The sequence below is a fragment of the Eimeria tenella genome, genomic scaffold (assembly GCF_000499545.2).
Source record: "Eimeria tenella Houghton genomic scaffold, Eth_scaff3, whole genome shotgun sequence".
In the NCBI taxonomy this organism is placed as follows: Eukaryota; Apicomplexa; class Conoidasida; order Eucoccidiorida; family Eimeriidae; genus Eimeria; species Eimeria tenella.
This window is the reverse complement of record NW_013542870.1, coordinates 949,628-971,776: the sequence shown is the minus strand read 5'-3', so window position 1 is coordinate 971,776 and position 22,149 is coordinate 949,628. Positions and strand designations below refer to the sequence as shown.

The 22,149-nt window shown below is 50.3% G+C and overlaps 3 protein-coding genes across 3 annotated transcripts; 2 read left to right on the top strand and 1 right to left on the bottom strand.

Moving 5' to 3' along the window:
* Nucleotides 1-5,303: 5,303 nt before the first annotated feature.
* On the top strand, nt 5,304-8,925 carry ETH_00020045 (radical SAM domain-containing protein, putative; the record flags this gene model as incomplete). Its single annotated transcript, XM_013375868.1, has 8 exons — nt 5,304-5,964; nt 6,236-6,800; nt 7,060-7,170; nt 7,359-7,459; nt 7,694-7,914; nt 8,161-8,322; nt 8,458-8,613; nt 8,824-8,925. 8 exons carry the CDS (start codon nt 5,304-5,306, stop codon nt 8,923-8,925), a joined length of 2,079 nt encoding a protein of 692 aa, XP_013231322.1.
* A 4,018-nt stretch (nt 8,926-12,943) lies between these two features.
* On the top strand, nt 12,944-17,016 carry ETH_00020040 (GTP-binding conserved hypothetical domain-containing protein, putative; the record flags this gene model as incomplete). Its single annotated transcript, XM_013375867.1, has 8 exons — nt 12,944-13,075; nt 13,407-13,525; nt 13,840-13,990; nt 14,200-14,349; nt 14,621-16,172; nt 16,313-16,396; nt 16,566-16,890; nt 16,914-17,016. 8 exons carry the CDS (start codon nt 12,944-12,946, stop codon nt 17,014-17,016), a joined length of 2,616 nt encoding a protein of 871 aa, XP_013231321.1.
* Nucleotides 17,017-18,246: 1,230 nt separating this feature from the next.
* ETH_00020035 (uncharacterized protein) lies at nt 18,247-18,756 on the bottom strand (the record flags this gene model as incomplete). Its single annotated transcript, XM_013375866.1, has 1 exon — nt 18,247-18,756. One exon carries the CDS (start codon nt 18,754-18,756, stop codon nt 18,247-18,249), a length of 510 nt encoding a protein of 169 aa, XP_013231320.1.
* Between the last annotated feature and the right edge of the window lie 3,393 nt (nt 18,757-22,149).

The following is a 22,149-nucleotide window of genomic DNA, read 5'->3' as shown; positions in this document are numbered from 1 at the left end:
TAGCTTTCGATTGCTACTGATTATTCTAGGTGCGGTGAAATTTTTATTTATCATGTACGGCAAGTCAGTATGCAGTGTGCCCATGATGGCAGTGCTTGTTTTTGAGACACTAGTGCACAGAGGTGAGCGGTTCCACGCTACGACTCGTTGAGCTGCTGCAAATAAGTGGGTGCTTGATGAACAGTAGACGCCGTAAACTGGAGGCTAGCAATAATTGAAGTCATGCGCCCAGTGAAATGATAACGCCAACAAGTTCTCGTACATTGAATATTTCTGCACAGCCAGGCTCAAAACATGGCTGAGAAAGAGGGTTGGTTTGTGTTCTTTTTCCAGAACAGCCGCTATTGCGGAGCCTGGGGCGTGGGTTGTTCAGGAACTTCCCCTGCTACAGACCCTGAGGCGTCCATGAATACCCCGAAAGGCTTCGCTGTATCGGGAACTTGCAAAGGGCGTACAATTCATTATGTACTGCTTCGGGCGCTGTAGAGTGTGGTTGTGAAGTTTTGCCCACTGGGAAGCGTCATCCTTGCACGTGAGAATATAACTTGGACGAGCAAAGCCTGCGAACTCAGAAGCTATGAACATGGGGCAGAAGTTGATAGCACCGAGGAATAGTTACACTTGTCGTTAGCCAGCTCCTACCACAACCGAATAGCGTGTAGCTTGGCAACGACTGGGTTGATACACTCAGGGCTGACAAAGCAGCATAGACAGGTGAGCCCTTTGTCCAGCAAATTCGTATTTGCGTGCCTTTAGGATTGAATCAATGCTTCAGAAAGATGATGAACTCCTGCTGCAAAATTTTAACGTTGTTGGAGAGATCAGGGCTATATTTTAGTACGTTGTCTAGATAACCGGTGGAGCACTGACCAAGCAAATGCTGTAGATGCCTACTGATATCAATTTGGAAGGTAGCCAAGGCAAACTTGATCTTGAAGGGTATAGCCAATTACTCAAGTTATCGCGAGACTGAGCGAATCACAGTCTTCCAACGGTCATTGCTGTCCATAAGATTATGATGAAATCCCGCTTCGAGATCATTTGTATGGAGATACGTAGCTGTTTGGCGCATCTCTAGAACGCTTTTGATAGGTAGCAGAGTAAAGTCAGAAACATCAATAGGGGCGTATCATGCTTGGTAGTTGACAGTCACGCACACTTTCCTGTCTTCTGAATCATCTTGCCTCCTGTAAACCATGATATTCGATGCACAGGTTGAGAAAAAGGAAGGGCCCTTTTTTACCATCAGCTTATGAAATGTGAACCGGTCCGGCGTCATCCTGTACATCAAGACCTTGGTCGGGAACTTACTGATCACCAGTAGGATGTGATGATAATGTTAACGCTGTGGTGGCAATGCTGCCTATAACTATCGAAGAACACTGCTGGATGCAGTTTAAACATCGCAAGTATCTGATGTTCTTGATCTTCTTCAAGCACCTCAAGTATGTGCCGAGTTGCTGCATTCGCCCTGTTTGACGAAATTCAGTTTGAGGATGGCGGTGGGCTAAGGTGGCTCTTACTCGTCAGTCGCGCCTTCTCTGTAGGCCGAAAGTGAGATTCAGGACGTACGCACACACAGGAGCGGCCTTTGATGCTCTTCGTGTACGTGAATGGAGGATAGCTTTCCCAGGCCCGGCAAAACCAGCAGGAGACCAAGTCCCTGAAGTGCGCGTGTTAACTTGGACGTCGTGCAGTAGCTCTTCTATTGGGAGCCTCAGCTTCGCGTTGCGGTGTTCCTTATGGTGCTTGAGAGTGGGGCAAAACGGCGTATCTTTCCTTGCCGCAGTTATTTGGGAGACGTCCTAGGCCAGCATCTCGTGTGCGTGCTCCACTGGTGTACTCGCTCTCACTTTTTGTGGTTATCTTTTGTGTTATTTTGGTTGCTGGACTGTATCGCTGACCACTCACGTAGCTCCTTAGTTTATCTGACTTAGAATGCCAGAACACCTGTTAGTCCCTTAGCTCGCCTAGTCCAGGATAAAGTCATGAGGTGCAGTTTCCCCGAGGAAACACCCGTTATTCATCTACTACCACACCACGTCGACAGCCCCTTTATCGCGTGGTCGGTGTGTAGCGGCTCTTTATTGGCCATGGCGAAACGACAGGCTTTGTGTGGGCGACGTAGCACGAGGTTCCTCATCTGAAGCATGATCGAGCTAGTGAAACTGCACGGTGAGCGCTCGCCCACAGTCGCTTCACGTTCATGCCTAAGTATCTCAGAGAAAAGCTTAGCTCCCTTAACCACGCTGCACAGTAGCCTCCAGCTGTTACGTGCCGTGTACAGCTACTGGTATCCCATCTGCGGTGTCATTTCCACTTCAGCTCTATTGGGAACCCCATGCGGCTCGGTGGCCTTCCCTCTGTGCTACTTAACAGTCGTCACGCTAGCAAAGTCTACCTTTAGTGAGCTCCGCTTCCCTCTTTCAACATAAGCCTTGGCCAGTGCTGTAGCATCCGCATATAAGGCATCGGCTAAGTCTTGCATCAGGTGCCATGGCTTCCAGCTTGGGGAGACTTCCATGGCTTTCGCCCTTATCGCTGGTGCATAGGAGATTCGTCTCCCGCAATTCCCATGCTTTGCTGTTGCCTTTGGTGGCCCTTATCCTGAGACCTCTCAGTGCCCATGGTCACTTCTTAGTATGTAGGTCTTGGCCTGTACAGGCTGGCACAGTTTCTACTTAATGGCCCTTACCCCTGCGCCTCTTGCAGGTTTCACCTGAACGGAGAGCTTTTAGTTCCCATGAGGGGAAACCTTCCGCAACGTGTCCGTATATGTTATATTCAGCGCACATCATGCTGCTCATGCTGCCCGTCAGGGGGCAGCGCACTCTGTCGCCTTCGTTTGCCTGAAGTTAGTTGCCCCTCTCAAGACATCCACTGGGACCGAGCTCTAATTCGCCTCCTTGTTTCCTCCGCTATTCCTCTGCTGCAACCCACACGCCTTACATTGCTGCTATCTCCGCTTTTGCTTCTCTTCAGCTCTTGAAATTGATGGTGGGCCCTTTCGTTAGGACACTGCACATCTTAACTGACACACTAGCCAAGCAGTGTTCCACGACACCTGCTGCAAAGAACTATTTCTCTCGCTCAACAACCTTCACAAAGGCAGCCGAGTACTTCCGGCGGTCTCCTTGCCGCCAATTAGCTGTAGCCTGTCAAATAAGGGCAGCGCAGCTGCTGGTAGTGTAGAGGCGTAGCACCATGCGGCACTTGACTCTCACCTATCATTTCACGTCCGGTCCTGTTCCCTTTAGGTAGGTTCAGTGTACGACAGCATCACCACATAAGTTTGCCGTAAATTCGTCCCCCCAGTAAGTTTTTTCGGGTTCCACCCTCATGAGTCACATCGTTGCTACACTGAAAAAGGGTTTCACGTGGCCATCTTCGTTCTGCGACAGTCGTTGTGATGTTGGTAATGCCCCTCGTTTCACGTTCAAAGGGAGAATGAAACTTTGCGGCTTCTCCAGCTAGCTCTCCAGTGGGATGAACGAACGGCAGCGTAGTGCCCTCTCTGATGTGATATCTGCAGGTCCATTATTTAGGCCTTTGACTGTTCTCTTCTTTTGTTTTAGGGGTTCTACAAGGTTTGCTTTCTATTGCTTCCCCGATGCGGACCCACAGCGTGCATGTATGACCAGACCGTTAAAAGGTCCATCTCCCACACATCCTTCCCGCGTTCTCAGGGTGCGTTTTATGTGTGAGTTGCTCTTTATAATGTGGAAGATGTAGCGTAGGTAGGAGTCGGTAAGCTGTAACCGTCCACCGTTTACTAAGAAGCTTTTTTCCCCAGCTCAGCTTTCTCAGCAGAAATCTGAAACAATAAACACCCTCATGTTTTAGCCTGCTCTGCTTAACATTTCCCTTTCATAGCATAGGCCTGCATAAACTGTTCTATCGCGTTTGCTGCAACAGCCTTTGCTCTTCATTGAAGCGCCTAACACGCAGCAAATGCTGTTGAGGCGGTAACAGTTTGCAACGGTTTGCTAGACCGTGAGAAAGCATCACTTAATATCGAAACTTGATTTGTGTACTATTTTTCAAACCGCACACAAATTTGCGAACACAAGTGATGGCAAATGGAGCAAAAGAGCGCTCGATCCACTTTGCGGCACTGCCTCGCTTAGGCCGCTACTCTGTTTTTCTAGCCTTTTCCGAGTGCTCTTACAATGCTGGGTATTCTTTCACTACGGAACTCGCGCTGATGCTGCGCGCGCCTATGGACCAAGTGTTGCTTAGGAACCCGTGGAGTCTGTACTTCGGAGCTATCACCGCATCTACAACTACACTTAGTGGATCCACGACTGGGTTCCCAGAGGCCTGTGAGCTTTATGAGCTGTTTTGTTCAATTGGCGTATGGTAGTTGACAGGTGCCCTACCAGCTCAGCAGCGGGGGCGCATCGAACGCCGTAGCAAATGCAACCAGTCCCTGACTTCCAAAACTCGGCAAAAGCGAAGAGGTGTAGTTTTGGTGAGTGGCGGGAGAACATGAAAAAGAAGTGGGTTAACGGTTTGATTATGGGGTGTCAGAAACCGGGGTAAGCACAGGGACTTAGTGTCTAGAAATCAAAATGCCAAGATTGAAAACGTGCGGCGAAAATAAGGTTAGCGTGCGGCGAAAATAAGGTTAGCGCTAGAGGAAAGAGCAGTGGTAAGAAGACTAAAAACTGGGCGTTTTCATATCCTAGCTATAGTTTCCTCTGTGCCTGCGGTCTAGTAAAGCCATAGTACGTTCGAGGGGTCAGCTTTGACGCCACTGCATGTGCCATGATGAGCCCTCGCCTTGCTCTTCTTATTTGTGTTTATTTGTCTTTGCAGTTTTTCAATTGGTATTGCTGGGAGTTCTGGGAAATCCTAAAGCACACGCTCAGGTAGCCTCGATGGGAACGGTGGGCAACTCCACTACTGGCAATCGTCCGCAGAGGTCCTTCATGAACTTCCGCCGTCACTTTCGTTTATTGAATATCACTGATATTAAGAAGAATTGCTCTCCATTGATTGTATGCTGCGGGGCTCACCTACCACCGTGTTTCCGCCAGTCACCCCTGAGAGCTGGAGCAGGGATGCCATCCTTTGAAGCTTGCAAGACTGTGCAAAGATATTTCGTATGTCACCATTGAACAGTAGAGAAGAAAGAGTGCAGCAGACAGAGGAAGTTGTCGAGATGAATCTGCTCGCCTAATAGACACAGTGTTTTGCGGAGTAAAGTTCACTGGTCTTTAGGAATTGTTTCCCGAACACGGAGGTTCCCTTGGAGCGCAGAGAGCGTCGTGCCATCAGATAGGGATCGTCTTACGTGCGGAATGCTCTCATCGCAACCTCAGGGCCGGGGCGTATCCCCTCCTGTACGGGAGTTCGGAGTCCCCACGGTTTGCGCAGCATGCGCAGTGATCGCTGGGGCCACTGTGGCCCTGCAAGCTTCAGGTGGGATGCGAGGCAATGTTACTGTCATAGCTGTGGAAGTTGGTGCTGTCGTGGCATTGACTGGCTTCCTTGCTTGGCGTTTTCTGGGTGGTAGTGCTTCTGGAGCCGATAAGGATATGCAATGCGAACCAGCGAAACTAAAAGATGCCGATGCCGTCAAGCCGCAGCCAGATAACGGCTGTTGTAAAGGTGCCTGTGGTTTTGCCTGTGAGGGAGAGGCCGAGGAAAAAGAAGTGGGAGAAGCAGATATCAGCGGCACCGACCTGGAGGACTTACGAAGTAGCGATGATGACATGAAAAGAGCTGCACGCGTAACGGGTCTGTACACGTACATTCAACCAAGTACGACGAGGCGACGAACTACAAAGCAGATGGACAGCGAAGGCAATCAAACCAGTGACAGGGATAACTCGACGACTGCAACGACTCCCCCATCATCGGCTACTCACGCTGTTGAAGGGGCCTTTCTTCCCGGACGCGCTAAGATTTTTTTTAAGACTTTCGGGTGTTCTCACAACATATCAGACTCGGAGTACATGCGTAGGTACTCCTTGTGCTCACTTTCTCTACTCGTTCAGTGTTTGTGGCCTCCTAGTAGAGTGGAATTGTGGATGAGACTCAGAGGGCTGGTGTTGCCCACAGATATCACAGAGGCTGCCTTGCTCGGCATGTGGAGTGTCTTGTATACTTTCCCTTATGCAATATGATGTTCATGTAGTTTGTTTTATGCAACATGGCATTTCTTGCCTTTTCGTTGATTGTTCCAGAATGCGGCTTGTGCGTGCTTCTTCGGATATTTTTTGGTCTGCAGAAGGCCTGCTGCACGAGTCGGGTTACCGCTTTGTAGACTCTCTGGAGGAAGCAGATATTTGTGTGGTGAACTCCTGCACAGTGAAAAGCCCATCAGAGTTCGCTTTATATTCAGTCATCAGAGCTGCACTGGGCGAAATACCAAACAATGTGGAGACCACAGGAACCAGTAGTACGAGGCAACAAGGAAGGAATGCCTATTCGTCTCAATCCATCATGGACAATGCACATAGGACCAATGACAGTGGGACCCACAGCTTGGTGGAACAGCAGCAGAAACAACAGCACGAAGAGCAGCGCCAACGGGAAGAAGCAGATCCGCAAAGGGGACAAACGCGCACAACTCGGAGACTAAAACGGAGGATCCCCTGCGTTGTGGCAGGCTGCGTTCCTGGGGCATCCAAGGGAGGCAGACGAGACCAAAGCACACGAGAGGCACAGCTGTCCTGGAAAGACGCGTTGCTGTCTCAGTGCTCAATCGTAGGTGTAGCATGTATTGGGCGGATTGTGGAAGTTGTTGAAGAAGCACTTCAAGGTAGAATTGTCCACCTCACGAGCGGCAAAGGGTGAGGTGTTTCAACACCGCAGTGTGCCCCTCATGGCCTTACAACTGTAGTCTCGAGCAATTTGCACAGGGAAAGCGGGGGTAATCAGCTCCTTAGCAGATTGCGTCTCACAACCTCGATTTAAATTGTTGTGAAACTGCAAGCTGGTGGAGGGCACGGAAGAGCGCATGATTCGGCAGTTGGAGACATTCATTGTACGATGCAGGGATCCTCGATGTTGTGAGCGTGAAGTTTTGCAGCTGTTGTTTTTCCTGTGCAGGCTCCCGCCCCTAAATTTACCGAAGATTCGCCGGAATCGTCTTATAGAGATTGTTCCCATTAGCACAGGCTGCCTCGGCAATTGCACTTACTGCAAAACAAAGCATGCAAGGTGCGAGAGGGCGTCTTTCATTCTTCGCTGTGAGAATAATAAAAACGTCTTTCGCCCCTCTAAAAAATGCAGCAGCGAGCTTTTCATGGACATCTCAAGCACCACCACTTTGCATTGGTAGATGGACACATTAATTAGTCATTCACCGTTGCTCGGTTTCTCTGCTGCTGGCCATTATGATGACGCAGGGGTGACCTGGGTAGTTACCCCGAGGAGGTTATTGAATCCCGAGTTAGCAGTGCCTTAGAAGAGGGCGCAACTCAGATCTGGCTTACGAGCGAAGATACAGGTAGGGAAGCTGTGTGGCTGTGGCATCACGAGAGAAAGAGGATCTCTCTTCCCGGAGGGCCGCAGGTCTTCCCCTGGTAAAGAGCACAAAAGTCACGAAGGCTTGGTGCTTAGATTAGTCCTTTGTGTTTTTGTGCCAGTCTCTCTTCTTTATTGGAGGTGGTGTGTACAGGGGTGTACAGGAGTAAAAGTAGGGAACAGTTGTTCTCGTGGTTGTATATTTGTGGATCTTCAGGAGCTTACGGCTTGGATATAGGCAGCAGCCTCACAAAGCTTCTCCGTCGCCTTCTGAAGTTGCCCCTTCGAGAGGAAATTATGCTGCGCGTGGGGATGGGGAACCCGCCGTTCTTGCTGGGTCAGCTAGCGGCGGCGACAGACATTTTAGGCCATCCGAATGTGTTTGAGTTCTGTCACTTGCCGGTGCAATCCGGGAGCAACCGGGTCCTCAGTCGTATGGTCCGTTCAGCACTTACAGTATCCTTGTTTGAAACTCAGAGGCTTTTATTTGCATTGCTTTTCCAGAGGAACCGAAGTGCTTTTATGGTTTCGGGCTGGCAACTTATCTGTATGCACAGGAGTGGTGTCTGTCAGGTGCTGCAGGGTATTTTGTTGTACACGTTCAGTAGTTATGGCTTAAGATGAAGAGTTGTCCAGTTACTGCGGCCACGTTGTCTGTCTGCCGGTGTCTTGATTTGTACACAGAAGCGTGACTATACGGTAGAGCAATTCAAAACAGTGGTAGATGCGTGCCTTCAAGCCCACCCAAGAATGAGCATCATGACTGATGTCATCTGCGGCTTTCCGGGGGAGACAGAAGAGGACCACCGCCAGACTTTGCAGCTGTTGTCGGAGTATAGCTTCCCCGTGCGTTATTCTTAGTAGCACTGCTTTGGCACCGCAGCAGGACACTTTGGCAGATTTTTGCCCGGTTGTTTCTCATTATTTCATTATGATAGCCTTAGTGTTCAAGTGGAGGTTGTTGCTTGTGCATTCGTGCAGGCAGTCAACATCAGCCAGTTCTACCCCCGCCCAGGCACCCCAGCGGCAGCAATGAAGCAACTCCCGTCGCAGGTGGTCAAGCGACGCAGCAGAGAAGTGACGCAGCTCTTCGAATCCTATACTTGCTACGACTGGATGGTCGACACAGTTCACAAGGTGCGTTTTAGCCACGTCCAGGGCTGGTTTCTTACAGGCGTACGCAGCAGTGGCTCGTCAGGCGGGAAGGACGTAGGAATTTTCAGGAGGCAAGGTAGCTTTGTTCAGAGTTCGGGCGAATTTTTCCAGCTTATGGCCATTCCCAGGATGTACGCGCAGGTTCTCGAAATGGTGTGCCGTCCACATTGTCTGTTTGGCGAGGTTGCTTAGGTTTGGTTCTCTTTCCATTCGGATCGCAGCGACCACACAGTTGGCCACACGAAACAATACGTCAAAGTCCTTGTGGACAGGCACGTTTTTTTCGCCCTATAGTCCTTCCTATTTTCCACATATTACATAGCTTGAGTTGTGAGCACTGTCTTTTTGTGGTTGCCGCTCGTGGTCTCCGCGACATCTTGCAGTGTATAAACCCGTGTGCTTTGTGCCGTCAGCATCAACATGTTTTTTGAACATCAGTATCATTCTTTCTTTTCAGGGACGAGGCGCTTTTGGGGCGCGTCTGCCTTGTGCGGATAACTTCGGCTTCAAAGTGGCACTGCTGGGGAACTCTTTGTGGCCCCACGTCTGCCTGACTCTCACGTGACATCTGGCGTCCTATTGTTGCCCAGTTATGAGAATATAGCATGCATCAGACTAACAGCTAGAATAATAACGATTGGGGATTGCTATTGAGGGCGTTATGCTGCTGATGCTCAGCAACCGCGGAGGGTGTGCAGGGACAGCAGGTGCCGTACATATTCCTGCTTGTCGCGTTCCTTGCGGCAGTAAGATTCGTGTTGTTTTTTTTTTCAAGCGAAATAGTGCATTCTGTGAGTTGCTTTGACAGAAGAGGAAAGGGACCTCGACAGCTGCTACATGCTCACATTACTGGGTCCTGGGTAAAGCGAACAGCTTTGGGAAAGAGATGCAGCCAGAGTTGTGTTGGGGGACTGTTTTTCCTAGGGGAGCTTAATAGAGCGTTGGCGGGTCCACTGATGATGATTTTTGGCTTGCTTCTTTTTCTGTACGTCTTTCAAACGAGTTACTTGTACTTGAGGTATGCAGCTGGACCAAATGTATGAAAAGCATCTACTGCCGAAGGTACATTGGTACTAGGCGGTGTAGTTTTACCTGTGAAGCAGGATCACGCAGAAATGCACGCCGAGAGAAGACTCTGCTCGACAGGGGACGAGTAGCCAATCGTATGTATGCAAGCCTTTGAAGCGTCGCAGTGCGACACAAGAGCACTGATGACAGTGATTATGAGTAGTGATTCCGCATCATTTCTGTGAATATGACTAACATAGAGTTCCGGAGGCTTCCAGGGAGTCGAAGAGGAGACTGGGGTGTCCGTTGCTCTCCCGAAGGAAAGCCCAGCGCAAGCACTTGCTGCCGAAAGTAAAACACTTTGCCTGGATGTATCCTACTAACGCTGAACCGACAATAGCGGGAGTATGAACGGGCACCACAAGTCCAACTTCTGAAAAGAAAGGTTGAAAATGAGAGGGAAGCTGTCAGTGAAGGATTGCCCGTGGAGCCGAGCATGAGGTACCTAGGGGCGCACACGGCTAGCAAATGCACAAAAAGCATCTACTGCCGAAGGTACATTTGCACTGGGCAGCGTAGCTTTGCCTGCGAAGTAGGAACACGCAGAACACGCAGAAATACAAGCCGAGAGGAGCGAGTTCGCCATCAATCGTTTGCCATGTATATTGCTGATGGTGGAGTTAGTAATTGGCTCTCGGTTTGCACCACTTGCCGCTGTTCAGCAGGCGTTGTACTGCGAACTCAACTCACTGCTCTGACGGTGAGCCTCTAAACTGCCATGCCGGGGGGCACTCTAGAAGGGTTCAATATTAGATCGGTAGTCGTCTTTGCCCCGCAAATTTACCAAGAGTTTCATGTGTAGCACGCTAGGATTATAAAGTAGGAACTGTTTCCCGTTTGCAGAAGCTCTGGAACCAATGATCCGAGGAGCCTTGGGCCTTACTATGTTTTGGAGCCGATACAAAAACAGATCTTCCAACTTTCCGGGAGTCTGTAGTAGCTGCCTGTGGGGCCTTCTGAAACTATGTGTATCTGTGATAATCATCACTACAACCGCAAGTCTCTTTGCATGGGAGGCTTTATTGTCTCATACCTAACGCAAAACAAAAACCACTACAAAACCTTTTCATTCTTTGGGGCACCACTATTTAGTAGTACGTTGATTTGATTGGTTAATTTGCTAAATTTTAAACGGATACCATAGGCGTTTCTCTGCTTGACCAACAATGGCGATACTTTGTAGTGGCTAGCCGTCCATCGAAGGCCACTTTGCCTGAAGATCCCACCTCGCAGTTCCTTTGCAGATCCGCTGGGGCTTGGCTGTAAAAAGTCCGTAAATATATATTAGCGCCTTAAAGCGCTACACCTAAGAACACGACTGCAACACTTTAGAGCACGTGTCGAACCATCCCAACAATTTCCGCCATACGCAGGCAGCATCTTTTTGCTCGAAGGTTGCGGGTGGTTGTCTTCCTTGCAAATTGCACTCTTGAAGCATTGAAAAGTGCGGCCTCGCTATATTGGTGCCCTTGAAGTAGCGAAGAAAAACTGTGCGAATGCAAGGCAAAGAGCAGTAGAGGCGACCGAAGAGGAACGACGAATATGCATTAGAGGGGCTGCCTCGCCTAATCCGCTGGCAACTCAAACTTCAGACGGAGCCATTACTAAAGTGAAGATCTTGCTTGACAGAAAAAGTGTGTGAGTCACAAAATTTCCATAAACTTCACTGATGTGGTCGCCCAAGGTAGGTAGTGAGTGATCCACTGTGAATTTCGGCACCACAGCCCCAACTGCTGTTCCCACGTCCTTGCACAATAATATACTCCGCTTGCAAAATATTTTTTAGTAACTCTGTAGTTCTGTTTTCCCCTATATTGAAGGGCATTTTGTGCTGGCTCAGAGCCCACTGTGTATTGTGTAGCACAGAGATGAGCTCTAGTAAGCCCGGCTTCCAGGAATTCTACACTATTGGCATTGGAAAGCTTGTTAGGTTATAGCAAAGACTATGTACACCATTTTTGTCAGGGAGCCAGGCTCTGATATGGCCACTCCGTCCCGCATGGACTCTGAGGCTGGAGTGGCCGCCTCCCGCGTTTCATTGCCGTTTCTCAACGTTTCGTAGGCTGCGAAAGCTGTCTGTTTCCTCCACGTGGGCCGTCTCCTCGTTGTGTATCTTCGCCTCCCGGATCATGCTGCGTGTTATACAGAGATGGCTCTTCGGTTTTCCTCTCTCCCTAAGTGCTTTTGTACGACCCCGCCGCGGACAACCTGGGGCCTTGTTTCACCGTCCCCCTGCGAACTACCTTCGCATGTGTCTCTACCCCTGGTGCAGTTTTCTTATGCCTTGTCAGCTGCGCGCAAAAAAGCTGTCTGCTCCCCTTCACCTGTTTTGAGGTTGCGTCTTACACGCGTCGCAAGATGGATAGGAGGCTCACCGAATCATCGAGCCGCTCCTTCTAATCACGCTGAACGCATACAAAATAGTTTACTAGACACCCAGTGGCAGTGGGCAGCGCGAAGGGAGATGGGCACGCTAGCTCACGAGGGGACTACTCCTTCGCCCCTTACGAAGCCGAAGGGAGAGAGCCGCGAAGTAGCTTGCCTCTCGAGGCCCGTACCTCTACGCCGCAGATTGCGTTCTATTAGACATCTCGATCCAATATTACAGAGACAAGTGCTTAAGGAGAATCTCGGGAGGCCTCGTTGCCAGCGAGCGCAGCGTTTGTTGAAGAGAGGTGAATTAAGCTTACTCAGGCCCTGCGTTTTCTTCCCCATTGGGCCACTGCCTTTCTTTTCTGTAGCCCCTAGAGAAGGCCGCTGTTCATGATTACCGAGTCAACTGCATCGCTGTGTGACATGTACATCGGTGTTTTAGGTGATCCCCACTCAGTATCGGCGCGCTGCCCTCTCTTCCTCAGTCAATTAAAGCCTCGCCTACAATTATGGAAGAAAGCCCTGACTGTGGACGAGCTCCCGCCCTCTTTGTATCCCGAGGTACCGTTCCTTCAATCAATGCAGTATCCTCCTTCGTGCTTCTGTCCAGGTTAAGTAGGAAAATGAGGGGAGGGGGATGACAGTGAATGAGAGAATGAATCGACTGCAATCCTGTGGTGGCTTCGTAGTATGCTTACGGGCGGCTTTTGTGATGCCGAGTAAATGATGACGCGCCTCAAAGGGAGACGTCGGTATGCATATTGACCCGTTGGTTACAAGTGCTGTGGTCCATTCGGGGCCATATGTTGTCTGTTGGCTCTAAACAGTTCAGGAAAGGTCCTGTGCGCCTTGATTGTGCTCTTGTTTACGAATGCCGCAGGTCGCGTTCGCGGGGAGGTCTAATGCAGGGAAGAGCACCCTAGTTAATGAGCTCTGTGGACGCAGCGGCACCGCCGCCGTCTCGAGGAGACCAGGGAGTACCCAAGAGCTGTTTTTCTTCAAGGTGTGCACTCAATTTTGCTGCAAAGATAAGGATCACTGGGCTGTTGACGATGCTGCCGGCTGCCTTGGGTACAGCGCTTTTCGGATCTTGTAGAGTGCACATGGCTACAGCGTAGCAGACACATAAAGCTTCAAAATACACCGGGAAAGCCAAACAAGGGCGAGGCAAGGCTAACTGAAACGAAACAGAAAAGTGGATGAGAAATACAAAGCGAGAGATACTGATGGATAGCGAATTGATTGGAATAGACGGACGGCGGAAAGAGGACGTGCCGGCCAGGAAGGTGCTATTCTCGAAAAAGCTTCAGGTTTCTATTTGCGCTGAATTGTAGGCCGGATCTCCGTGCTCTTTGTGCCTAGTGGATCTTCCTGGATACGGCTACGCCGAGGCACAACCGTCGAAGCGATTACAGTGGACAGAAATGTGTTTATTTTACCTAAGGACCCGCCCGTGAGTATCCTGCAACGCTTGCACTACGCTTACGGACGCGAGCGACGGAGCTCAAGCTGAGTAATCAGAATCATCAGCACTGACAGCGTAGCGGCCCTCGTTAGGGCATAAGTTGTTCCGTCCCGCTCCACCGAGAGGCGTTGGATAGATCGTAATTTTCTCTGTAGCGTTGGGCGTTTCAGATTTCCACACTTAGAGGGACGGAGTCGTCAGGCATGGTTTGGCAACTGGCTGGTAGTGAGGAATCCATTCTGAGCTCTAAGTAGAGTGTTCTTTTTGCTTCTCACGTTGCTTCTGCCGGAAATTGTGCTCAGAAATCTCAGACGAGTCTTTCTGCTCGTGGACGCCCGTTGGGGGTTGAAGTCGAGCGATCTTTGTCTACTGTCCTTCTTCGAGCGCCACCACGTCCCCTATCAGATCGTACTGACAAAGGCTGACCTGCCTGAGCAAAAGTCTCTCATAAAAGTCCTTCAGCTTGTGGGTCTAAGGTTCCCTTTGAAACTTACCTTGGGCTTTTATTGTCTTATTTCTCAGCCGTGGGCCCGTGCATGTTGCGCTCGTGGAAGCTTTCTTCGGGGACAAGGGTTGCTGTCATTTTTGGGCCCAACAATTCCTGGAGGTAAGCTGGCTATGGGAAATATGAGAGTTGCATTCGGTGGTGGGTCTTGTCTCAGGTGACAGAAGAAGTCAAGAGATTTAAAGGATGCGTGGGCCCCCCCTTGGCAGTTAGCGCTCTTCGCCACAGGGGCCTTAACCCCCTTCGTGCAGAAGTTGAGAAGTTACAGCTTTCTAAGGAATTCGTCATTGGCCGGCTTCGACTCCAGGCAAGCAGAGAACAGAGCAATTCGCACAAATATTCCCTTACATGTTTAGCTTTCTTCCTGTCTTGCGAACTAGAGCTATGTGGCGTCCTGTGCCTAGGCCACAGGAAAGAGATGACGATTCTTAGACTCTTTTTTGATATATGCGGCGTGCACTGGGAGATGCCGGCCACGTAAATACTGGGCTGCGTAACTCGGTTTGTTGAGGGCTTTGAGTTGTCGCTAGGTCTCCGGGAATGCAGAGCGACAGCAGTCTTGTGTTTGTATGTTCCAGGCAGCAAATTTGGTAGAGGCGCGTCGTCTGAAGAAGGAAGCGCGCAAAAGGAGAAAGGACCTGAGCAAGCCCTTTATTGCTGAACATACACAGAAGGCAGCGCCAAGGCCGGTGAAGACCACAACAGCACAGGTTCCTCTGACGCAGCAGGAACAGCTGGAAGGGGCACAGACTACGGAGAGCCCCGTGACGAGAGCTGTGGAACGATGGGGCTCGCTTCTGAGTGGAGATGTCATGAAAGAAAGGAATGTTACGAGTAGTTTCAGCGCCTTTGGCGATGCGCCCCTCATGGGAAGTGGAAATGGGGACATCACGGAAGATACGGCTGATGGGGATGCAGTGAGCGAGCCACCCACACCTCTATCCGACCACCTGTACGCTGAAACTGCCGCAGATCAAGTGACTGGAATCGAACATCATACGGGGGAGATTCGAAGAGCTACGGACAACAACTCGCTGAGCCCTTCCCTCGCCGCCGCAGTAAACAGGGCAGCAGGGGCGCTACCGCTTTCTGGTTTGGCTTACGCAGAAGCGCTTATAAGCGACTTACTGCCGGCTCCTTCGCTCATATTTTCGCGTGCAGAGGGCCGTTCGAAACGGCATGGAGTGAATGGCGAAGAGTCAACGTCCGGTGTGTTTTCCAATGGAAAGACGACCGAAGGCGATGAGCAAGTTCTGTCGACACGAGGCGACCTGCCTTCACCTCCTCAGAGCGTCTGCATCACCGTGAAGCCGAATATTTCGGACTGGACTAGCTCGGTATATCACGAGGTCCGCTTTGGAAGGTCACATGACGTTGCTGCTGATTCTCATGCAGGCATGGAGAGTAAGAAGTCTCGAATATTTACCCTAAAGGGCTGCGACGACTGGGATCCTTCCCTAAGGCCTCCTCGGTCGGTTTTGTCATCTGCAGTCCCTCCTCTTGGTCCAAACCATGCACAAGAGAGTCTACAGGAGTGCAAGAAAAATAGCATCACCACAACAGTAGAGCATCACGATAGCCATCATTTGAAACCAGCGGGCAAGCGGTTGCTGGACCTCCTACACGACAGTGATTGGCGTACGCGGCGCCTCAGTCGCATTGCTGCGGAAATCGATATGGGGCTCTGCAGAGATGAGGAGGCGGAAATCAGCGTTTCTAGTCCTCATTTCGCGCCAATTGACAGTGACAACAGGAGACATACAGCAGCACATCTTCGCCTGCCACAAGGCAACCCAACAAAAGCAACAGCAACTGAAAAAAGACCACACGCCTTCCCAGATTTAGGGGCTGTTGTAAGCGCCCAAGAACAGCAACAGGAATGTCGAAAGCAGCACAACGCTAGCATGAGCGAACGTATTTGGTCAAGGCAGTGGCAACCCAAGGGCCGGTTAGGAGCCGCAGCTGTGCTAGATTCAGAGTCTCTTGCAGCAGAGGCACTTGGACAAAGCACAGCGCAGTTAAAAGGTCGCACAGAGTACCCTCCGGACCCATCACACTATAAAGGAATCTACGAACTTGACATGCACCGCTGCTATAACAAGAAATGGCGTTGCGAGCTTGTTCCAGTAGGTGCGTTCGTTCTACTTATTCTGTCTGAGGTGCCTCCGGCCCTTTTTCTACGGGCAGTCGTGACTGCCAGAGGATACTGCAGCAGAATCTCGGTGGTGGCCGACTACTCGCGGGTTTGTTGGTGTTTGCAAATTTCACAGGAGACGCTCCTCAATATGAAAAACTGAATGCCGACCGAAGACAACGGCAACAAAATAAAGGAGATGATCATACAAACACAACAGGTACGCCGCCCTTAAGGAAATGATGATGCGCCTTTTCCTCAATATCCCGATTATCCTTTATCCTGTCTCAATCGCAACGCCTAGTTGCTTCATTTGCGTTGGTTCTCTAGAGAACAGACTTGAAGCTGGCGTCAAGTTGATATAAGTGGTCTGCTGTGGCGTTCCATAGGGCGTAAGAAAGTTTTCCGCATCCCGGATGACTACATAACTACTCGCGAGGACAGGTGCAAGGCAGTTACAAACAGGCTGGCCCTTGAAATCCGCTTACAGAGAGCTGAATCCCACAGGTCGTCGGATACTCTCAAACCGCACGAGGAAGGGAATCGAAGCGCTGCTGCTTTGGTCTTGTCTGCGGCTCAACGGCGTCAGGAAGGTCGGCTGAAGGAGCTTGCATCAGATGCCTTCAGAAGGAGAGGCCGTTCTAAAGAAATGACGTGGGATGCCGCCTACAAGAAGTGGACTCGTTGGGCAAGAGCAAATCCAGGCCTCGCCAGGTAAAAATAATTGTTTGATTAAGAGGTGAAGGCATACAGGTAGCGAAATTCTTCATCCCCTTCCGTAAGGCGCTACAGCGAAACCTGCCGTCACAGGTACGGCGTATCCGATTGAAGCGCGGCTAATTGTTGTAGCAGTGCAGGCGGGCATCTGGCCCTCAAAGAACGGCATATATTGACATGCGTTTCGACGGTATTCTGTGAGTAGGGAAGCGCCGCGACCGTCCAAAGCTCAGCTGTTCGAAGCCTTTCGGTGGGCCCCATTGTCGATGCAACTTAATCACTGGCTCATCCATACAGACATAATTGGCCCAGTGCTGCGGCCTGCTCCAGCGCGTTGTCTGTAGAGCTGCTTTGCCTGACCCTACTACACAGTCCCTCTTTAACGACAGCATGATGCTAGCTCTTGCCAATTGCAAGTGAAGCGACCCAACCTTCTGTTTCTGACCTGCTTGTCTGAGTTCGCTGCTGTGCTCAGGCGCAAAATGGAGAAAGCGAACATGAGACGCACTAAGCTCAAGAGAAACTCTGTTGTTAACTTGGTCAGCAGCAAGGATCAGAAGTTAAGATCAAACGTTTAAATCCGCCGGCAGGCCACGAAGGAAGCACAGCAGGTGCCAAAACTAGCTACAGCCTCTGCAGATGGAGTGAACTACGGTGCAGGGACTCAAGTTCTCCTGTTGCCACGTGCCACCCTGGTTCTCGCCGTACAGGCCATGTTCCCTTGACAGGGCAAGTCGCCAGCGGCACTGAACTGATGACTAGCAATGAGCTCTACTATAACTAAAGCCGTAGATAGAACTACATGATTATGCCTGCGCATTCGAGGAAGTGGGGAGTACACGTGCAGCCCAAACATACTCCAGACAACTGTCCCGTATAAATGGCCAAGCAGTTGCTTTTAAAGGCCTGACGATTGGCACTCGGCTGGCGTTCCGAATGGAGGCCAGCTGTGTTGCCATGCAGCTCGCCCGACCAATAAAACATTGAACAGTTTTGTGGTGACAGAGTCTTAATCCTGATAAAACTTTGATGGCGTCCCTCCCCATCCACAAGACCCCAGAACCCTGCGTGATAGTGCAAGGTTTGGACTATCCAAACCTTTGCTGTGTCCACTCTCTGGAGGAGGAGGACAGCAAGTCATCGCGCTGCGCCTCAGGTGAGTTGTCACTGTCAATGGCCTCGAAGCCATCCGCCGCTCAACTTGACATCGCGGTGTCGCGCTTCATGCAACCGGACGAAGTACCCCAAACTCAGGCAACGGCAGGTCAGGCCTCTGCCACCGTTGTGCGTGAAAAATTGAGACATGCATGCCTCGACGAGGACACAAAGTCACGGAGCCTTCAAAAGAACCGTTTACTTCGTAGCGGCCTGGCCATATGCTGCTTTGAATGCTTCCACAATTTCCTCGGAAATCCCAACGTGAATGTCCTGCAGTTCGTGACCTTCGAGACCTGTGACACGCACTCTGGAGATTTTACATTCTGGCAAAGTGAAGCTGTGCATGCGTGTTTCGTAATTGCCGCTAACGTCTTCCGCGTTAACGATGACGTGACCTTGGCCCCCAAAGTAAGAAAAGGCCACAACAAGTTGGCCACCGTCTGCGCGGAGTGTTTCTTGACCGTCTAGTATAAACTTGTTCGACGAGTCTCCCGGAACATTCACCTGGACCTTGTTACCACGGAAGTTCACGTAAACCTTTACACAGTCCTTCAGGTCCACGGCAATGTGCATCGGGGACATTGGGGTGGAGAACTTCACTGACCCATTTTCAGGCCATGGCACAGACTTAACTTTGTCTGCAGAAGCCTCTGCTGTCGAGAAAAGCACAGCCAAGATTGCAGAAAATGCCCCGATGCTCTTCATTGTGAAGGCTCGACTGTAAGCTGTGCACACGGTGGAAGAGAGGCGTCAGCAAAGGTTACTGTTGTGGAACCAGAAACTCTGGTTTCACGGGAAATGTTTTCTATAAACGAAACAGTGAAATTGTGCGCTAGTCTGCGACTGAAATGAGTTGATGGAAGGAAAAAACACTGCAAGGGTTGCCGGAACCTCCACCAAGGCGATCATACAGTTCGCGTCATTCCACACTTCCCAAAGATAGCAGCCAAATTAAGCAAGGAAAAATTGAAACATAAATGAAGAGTTTGAAGCTTCTTGCAAAATGGAAGGTAAAGTTCCTGTGGAAGCAATGAAAAGCAGGTTAGCAGATGTGGCCTTCCGAGAGCTCGTTGGCTAGCGCTAGCCCAGATGTATCATGAAATGGCCATGTGACGCACAACACCAAGCATTGCAATTAATTGTAAAGGAAAAAAGGATTCTAATCTTTTCCTCAGATATTCGGGTCTGCTTGAGTGGACTGCTTTTGTTCATCCACGTGCGTAGCATCCACAAAAGATCGTTCGCACTAGTGCTCGCCACCTGTGTGGAGCCTGCGATTTGCTATTTTTTGTTTGTGATTTTTTGTGGATGCTGCAACATACACAGGGAGATCCTGCTTCAAAGCGGTTAGTCTAACAGTCTTTCACACATACTTCAGCTTTTGTAGCTGCCGGCTATACGCTATCTTTTGTGGCTGCTGGCCCTCCACTCTCGAGTATTTGGGATGCAGCGGCTTGGCGACGGTCGTATTGACTGTTCCGGTCAAGGCAGTATTCATGCCAGAAATACGCTTAGTTTTAATCTGTATGATCAAACGTGAGTACTTCAAAGGTTTCTTCCGTTGTGCAGTGCCTACTCGCAGTAGGGAACTGAGTCCTCTCAGTTTTAGCAATAAACTAATTCATGCTTTAAGGCAACACTTCGTGAAAAAGATCACGTTTCGCAAGTTATTTAAATGTGTGAGTGTTTATAACTAATAAGCCGTTATAGAAGGTTGCCAATGAGCAGAGTAATTCAGCTGGAACCCTTTGGAACTGCGTATTTGAACCGATGAATCTGTACCCATCCCTGCGCGTTTCCAGATAAGCAATTGCTGAAGACTGGGTCCATGACAAAAGTCAGCGCCTTCTCTTGTCCCGAACCTTCGGCGCAATTTTATTTTGAGTTTAAGCCCGGTGACACTGCAAGCCGGGCCATTGGGCAGCCGCCAGAACACTGGTGGCGGAGCGGCTGCAGGCTTGTTGCTTTCTCGCCTCAGCCTAAAAATTCAGCTGTGCATTTCGTGGTTCCCAAATCCCATATAGGCGCGTCGAAACATACAAGACCGAACACGCCGTTTGTTCACGCTCGCTGTGGTCGCTGAGTACAGGCGCCCTCCAAAGCCCGCGCCTGCAAGTTTGCAAGACACAAGTGAATCCACGTTACCTTTGATACGATTACGTACGTATAATGCGGTGCTGTGCTCGGATTCTGAACAGCTCCGCCAACGGCCTAATGGCCGCGTATACCACTATAGAAACTGAGCCTCAGTTCAACTTTGTATGTAGTTCTCCCACAAGAAGCACTGCATGGCTTTCCAAACGGAAACAACGTCGGCTTCAAGACAGATTCTCTCATTAGCCAGAAGTATCCTGTTGCAGGAACTGCCTCACACAAAAGTTAGCTCGTGTATATTGATCCACGCCCACCTGCTCAGGTGAGAGGGTTGCGATAGAAGCTGCTTTAGAGGTTTCAACAATAGCTACTAAATTGCACGCTAATGAATCGAGCTGCTATGCTCCTGTGGGAAGCAGTAGCCTGTATCCTCGCCTTCCGCGTGCACCCTTTAAAAATTGCCCACAGAGCAGATAAGTGACTACCTTCGGCTGCCTTCGGCTGCCCTGGTTGGGGAGGTCGATGAAGAGTCCAGGACGCAACCGCTACGGCGTCCTAATAGTGTGGCAACCGACCTACACTAAGCGCTGCCTTATTTTCAGTTAATGGAGGCCTGGCGCGCTGAGCACTTCTTTTCTGTTATGCCTTGGCAAGTGATATCCGAGTCTGCCTCTCGCAAGTGCTTTGCTGCAAACACATTAGATAAGCTGCGCGAATGAACATGTATGCCGTGGCTATCTAGAAAGCCAAAAGTGCTAAACGAAACCCTTTTGGGTCGGCTTGATACATATTCGAAGTGGAAATCGGCAAGTATGTAAATGCCTGTGCCGTCGCTTGAGGTGCCTTCCAAGACTACAGGACCCGTCTTCAAGCACTTTCCCTAGCTATTTTGTGGCATTACGACTACTGTAGTACGCTAAGCCAGTAGTTTTTCACCGGGAAATTGACAACTTAGGATTCATCGTGTGTTCGCGGGACGTACTGTGCATTCAAGCGTAGACCATGCTAATCTAAAGCTTCCTTCAGTCTATATGGGACTCACCGCTACTATTTTTGACTCGCTAGAAGCTTTGCCAGGAAAGCGCATGTAGTGAGCTGGGCAGCTTGGCTCCTACGTGAACCTATGTATGCAGAGGAGGAGAGACGCGTAGGTACCCTGCTGGAGTAAGCTTATTCCACCACATGCACTCGAATGATGAACGTCTGAGCATGCAGTTTTATGAAAGCACACTTCCCTTCCCTTCTTTCTGCAAGCGGCTACTCTTCTGCGGCAACAGAATAGACTGTGAAGCCGAGCCATACTAACGCTTCAGAGAATCCTACGAAGGTACTGCAGAACATGAAGAGAAAATGGAAGCGGAGAACGTTAGCAAGCTAGCTATAGAGGGACATACCCAAACCACTGTGAGAAGACAGGGATCCGGCTTTCGCAGCTGGCCGCCTACGCCGATGCAAGTGGCGGCGCCATACTCGCAATTCTGTAGGGCAATTAGTGAGATGTTGATGAGGCTCCCATGCAGCCTCGTCGTCAGGGATGCCCCGCCACTTCACTAGGTTGACAATTTTGTCTTTCTTAGTTGTCTAATCCAAGACGTAGTCAACTTCCTCCTGGGTACTTGGGTAACCTGCTGCAGCTCGCACCGGCATCCAACCAACAGCTCTGTTTTTTAGTAACATGTAGGTGTCGCGGGGGCGGTGAGGCACTGCAGCCATTCCACACCGCTGATATGCTTTGTAATGGTGAACGGGCCGTGGTAACGAGTTGCAAACATAGAGCATCTACTGAAAGCGGGTAAGTGATTGCTGCTGAGCGGCGCCTTGATACTGCCGGCTCGTTAAGGCACACCCTTGCACGCCTAATAACAAGACTATTCCAGCAATTCTGTAACTGGCCTCACAGCGCACAGTCACGCTTTATCAAAAACATGGCAATAGGAGGCAGGCACTGGCTCCAAACAGCGCGCTGTTGAGTGCCCCATGGGGGACAAGTAGGAGGGTTCTGAG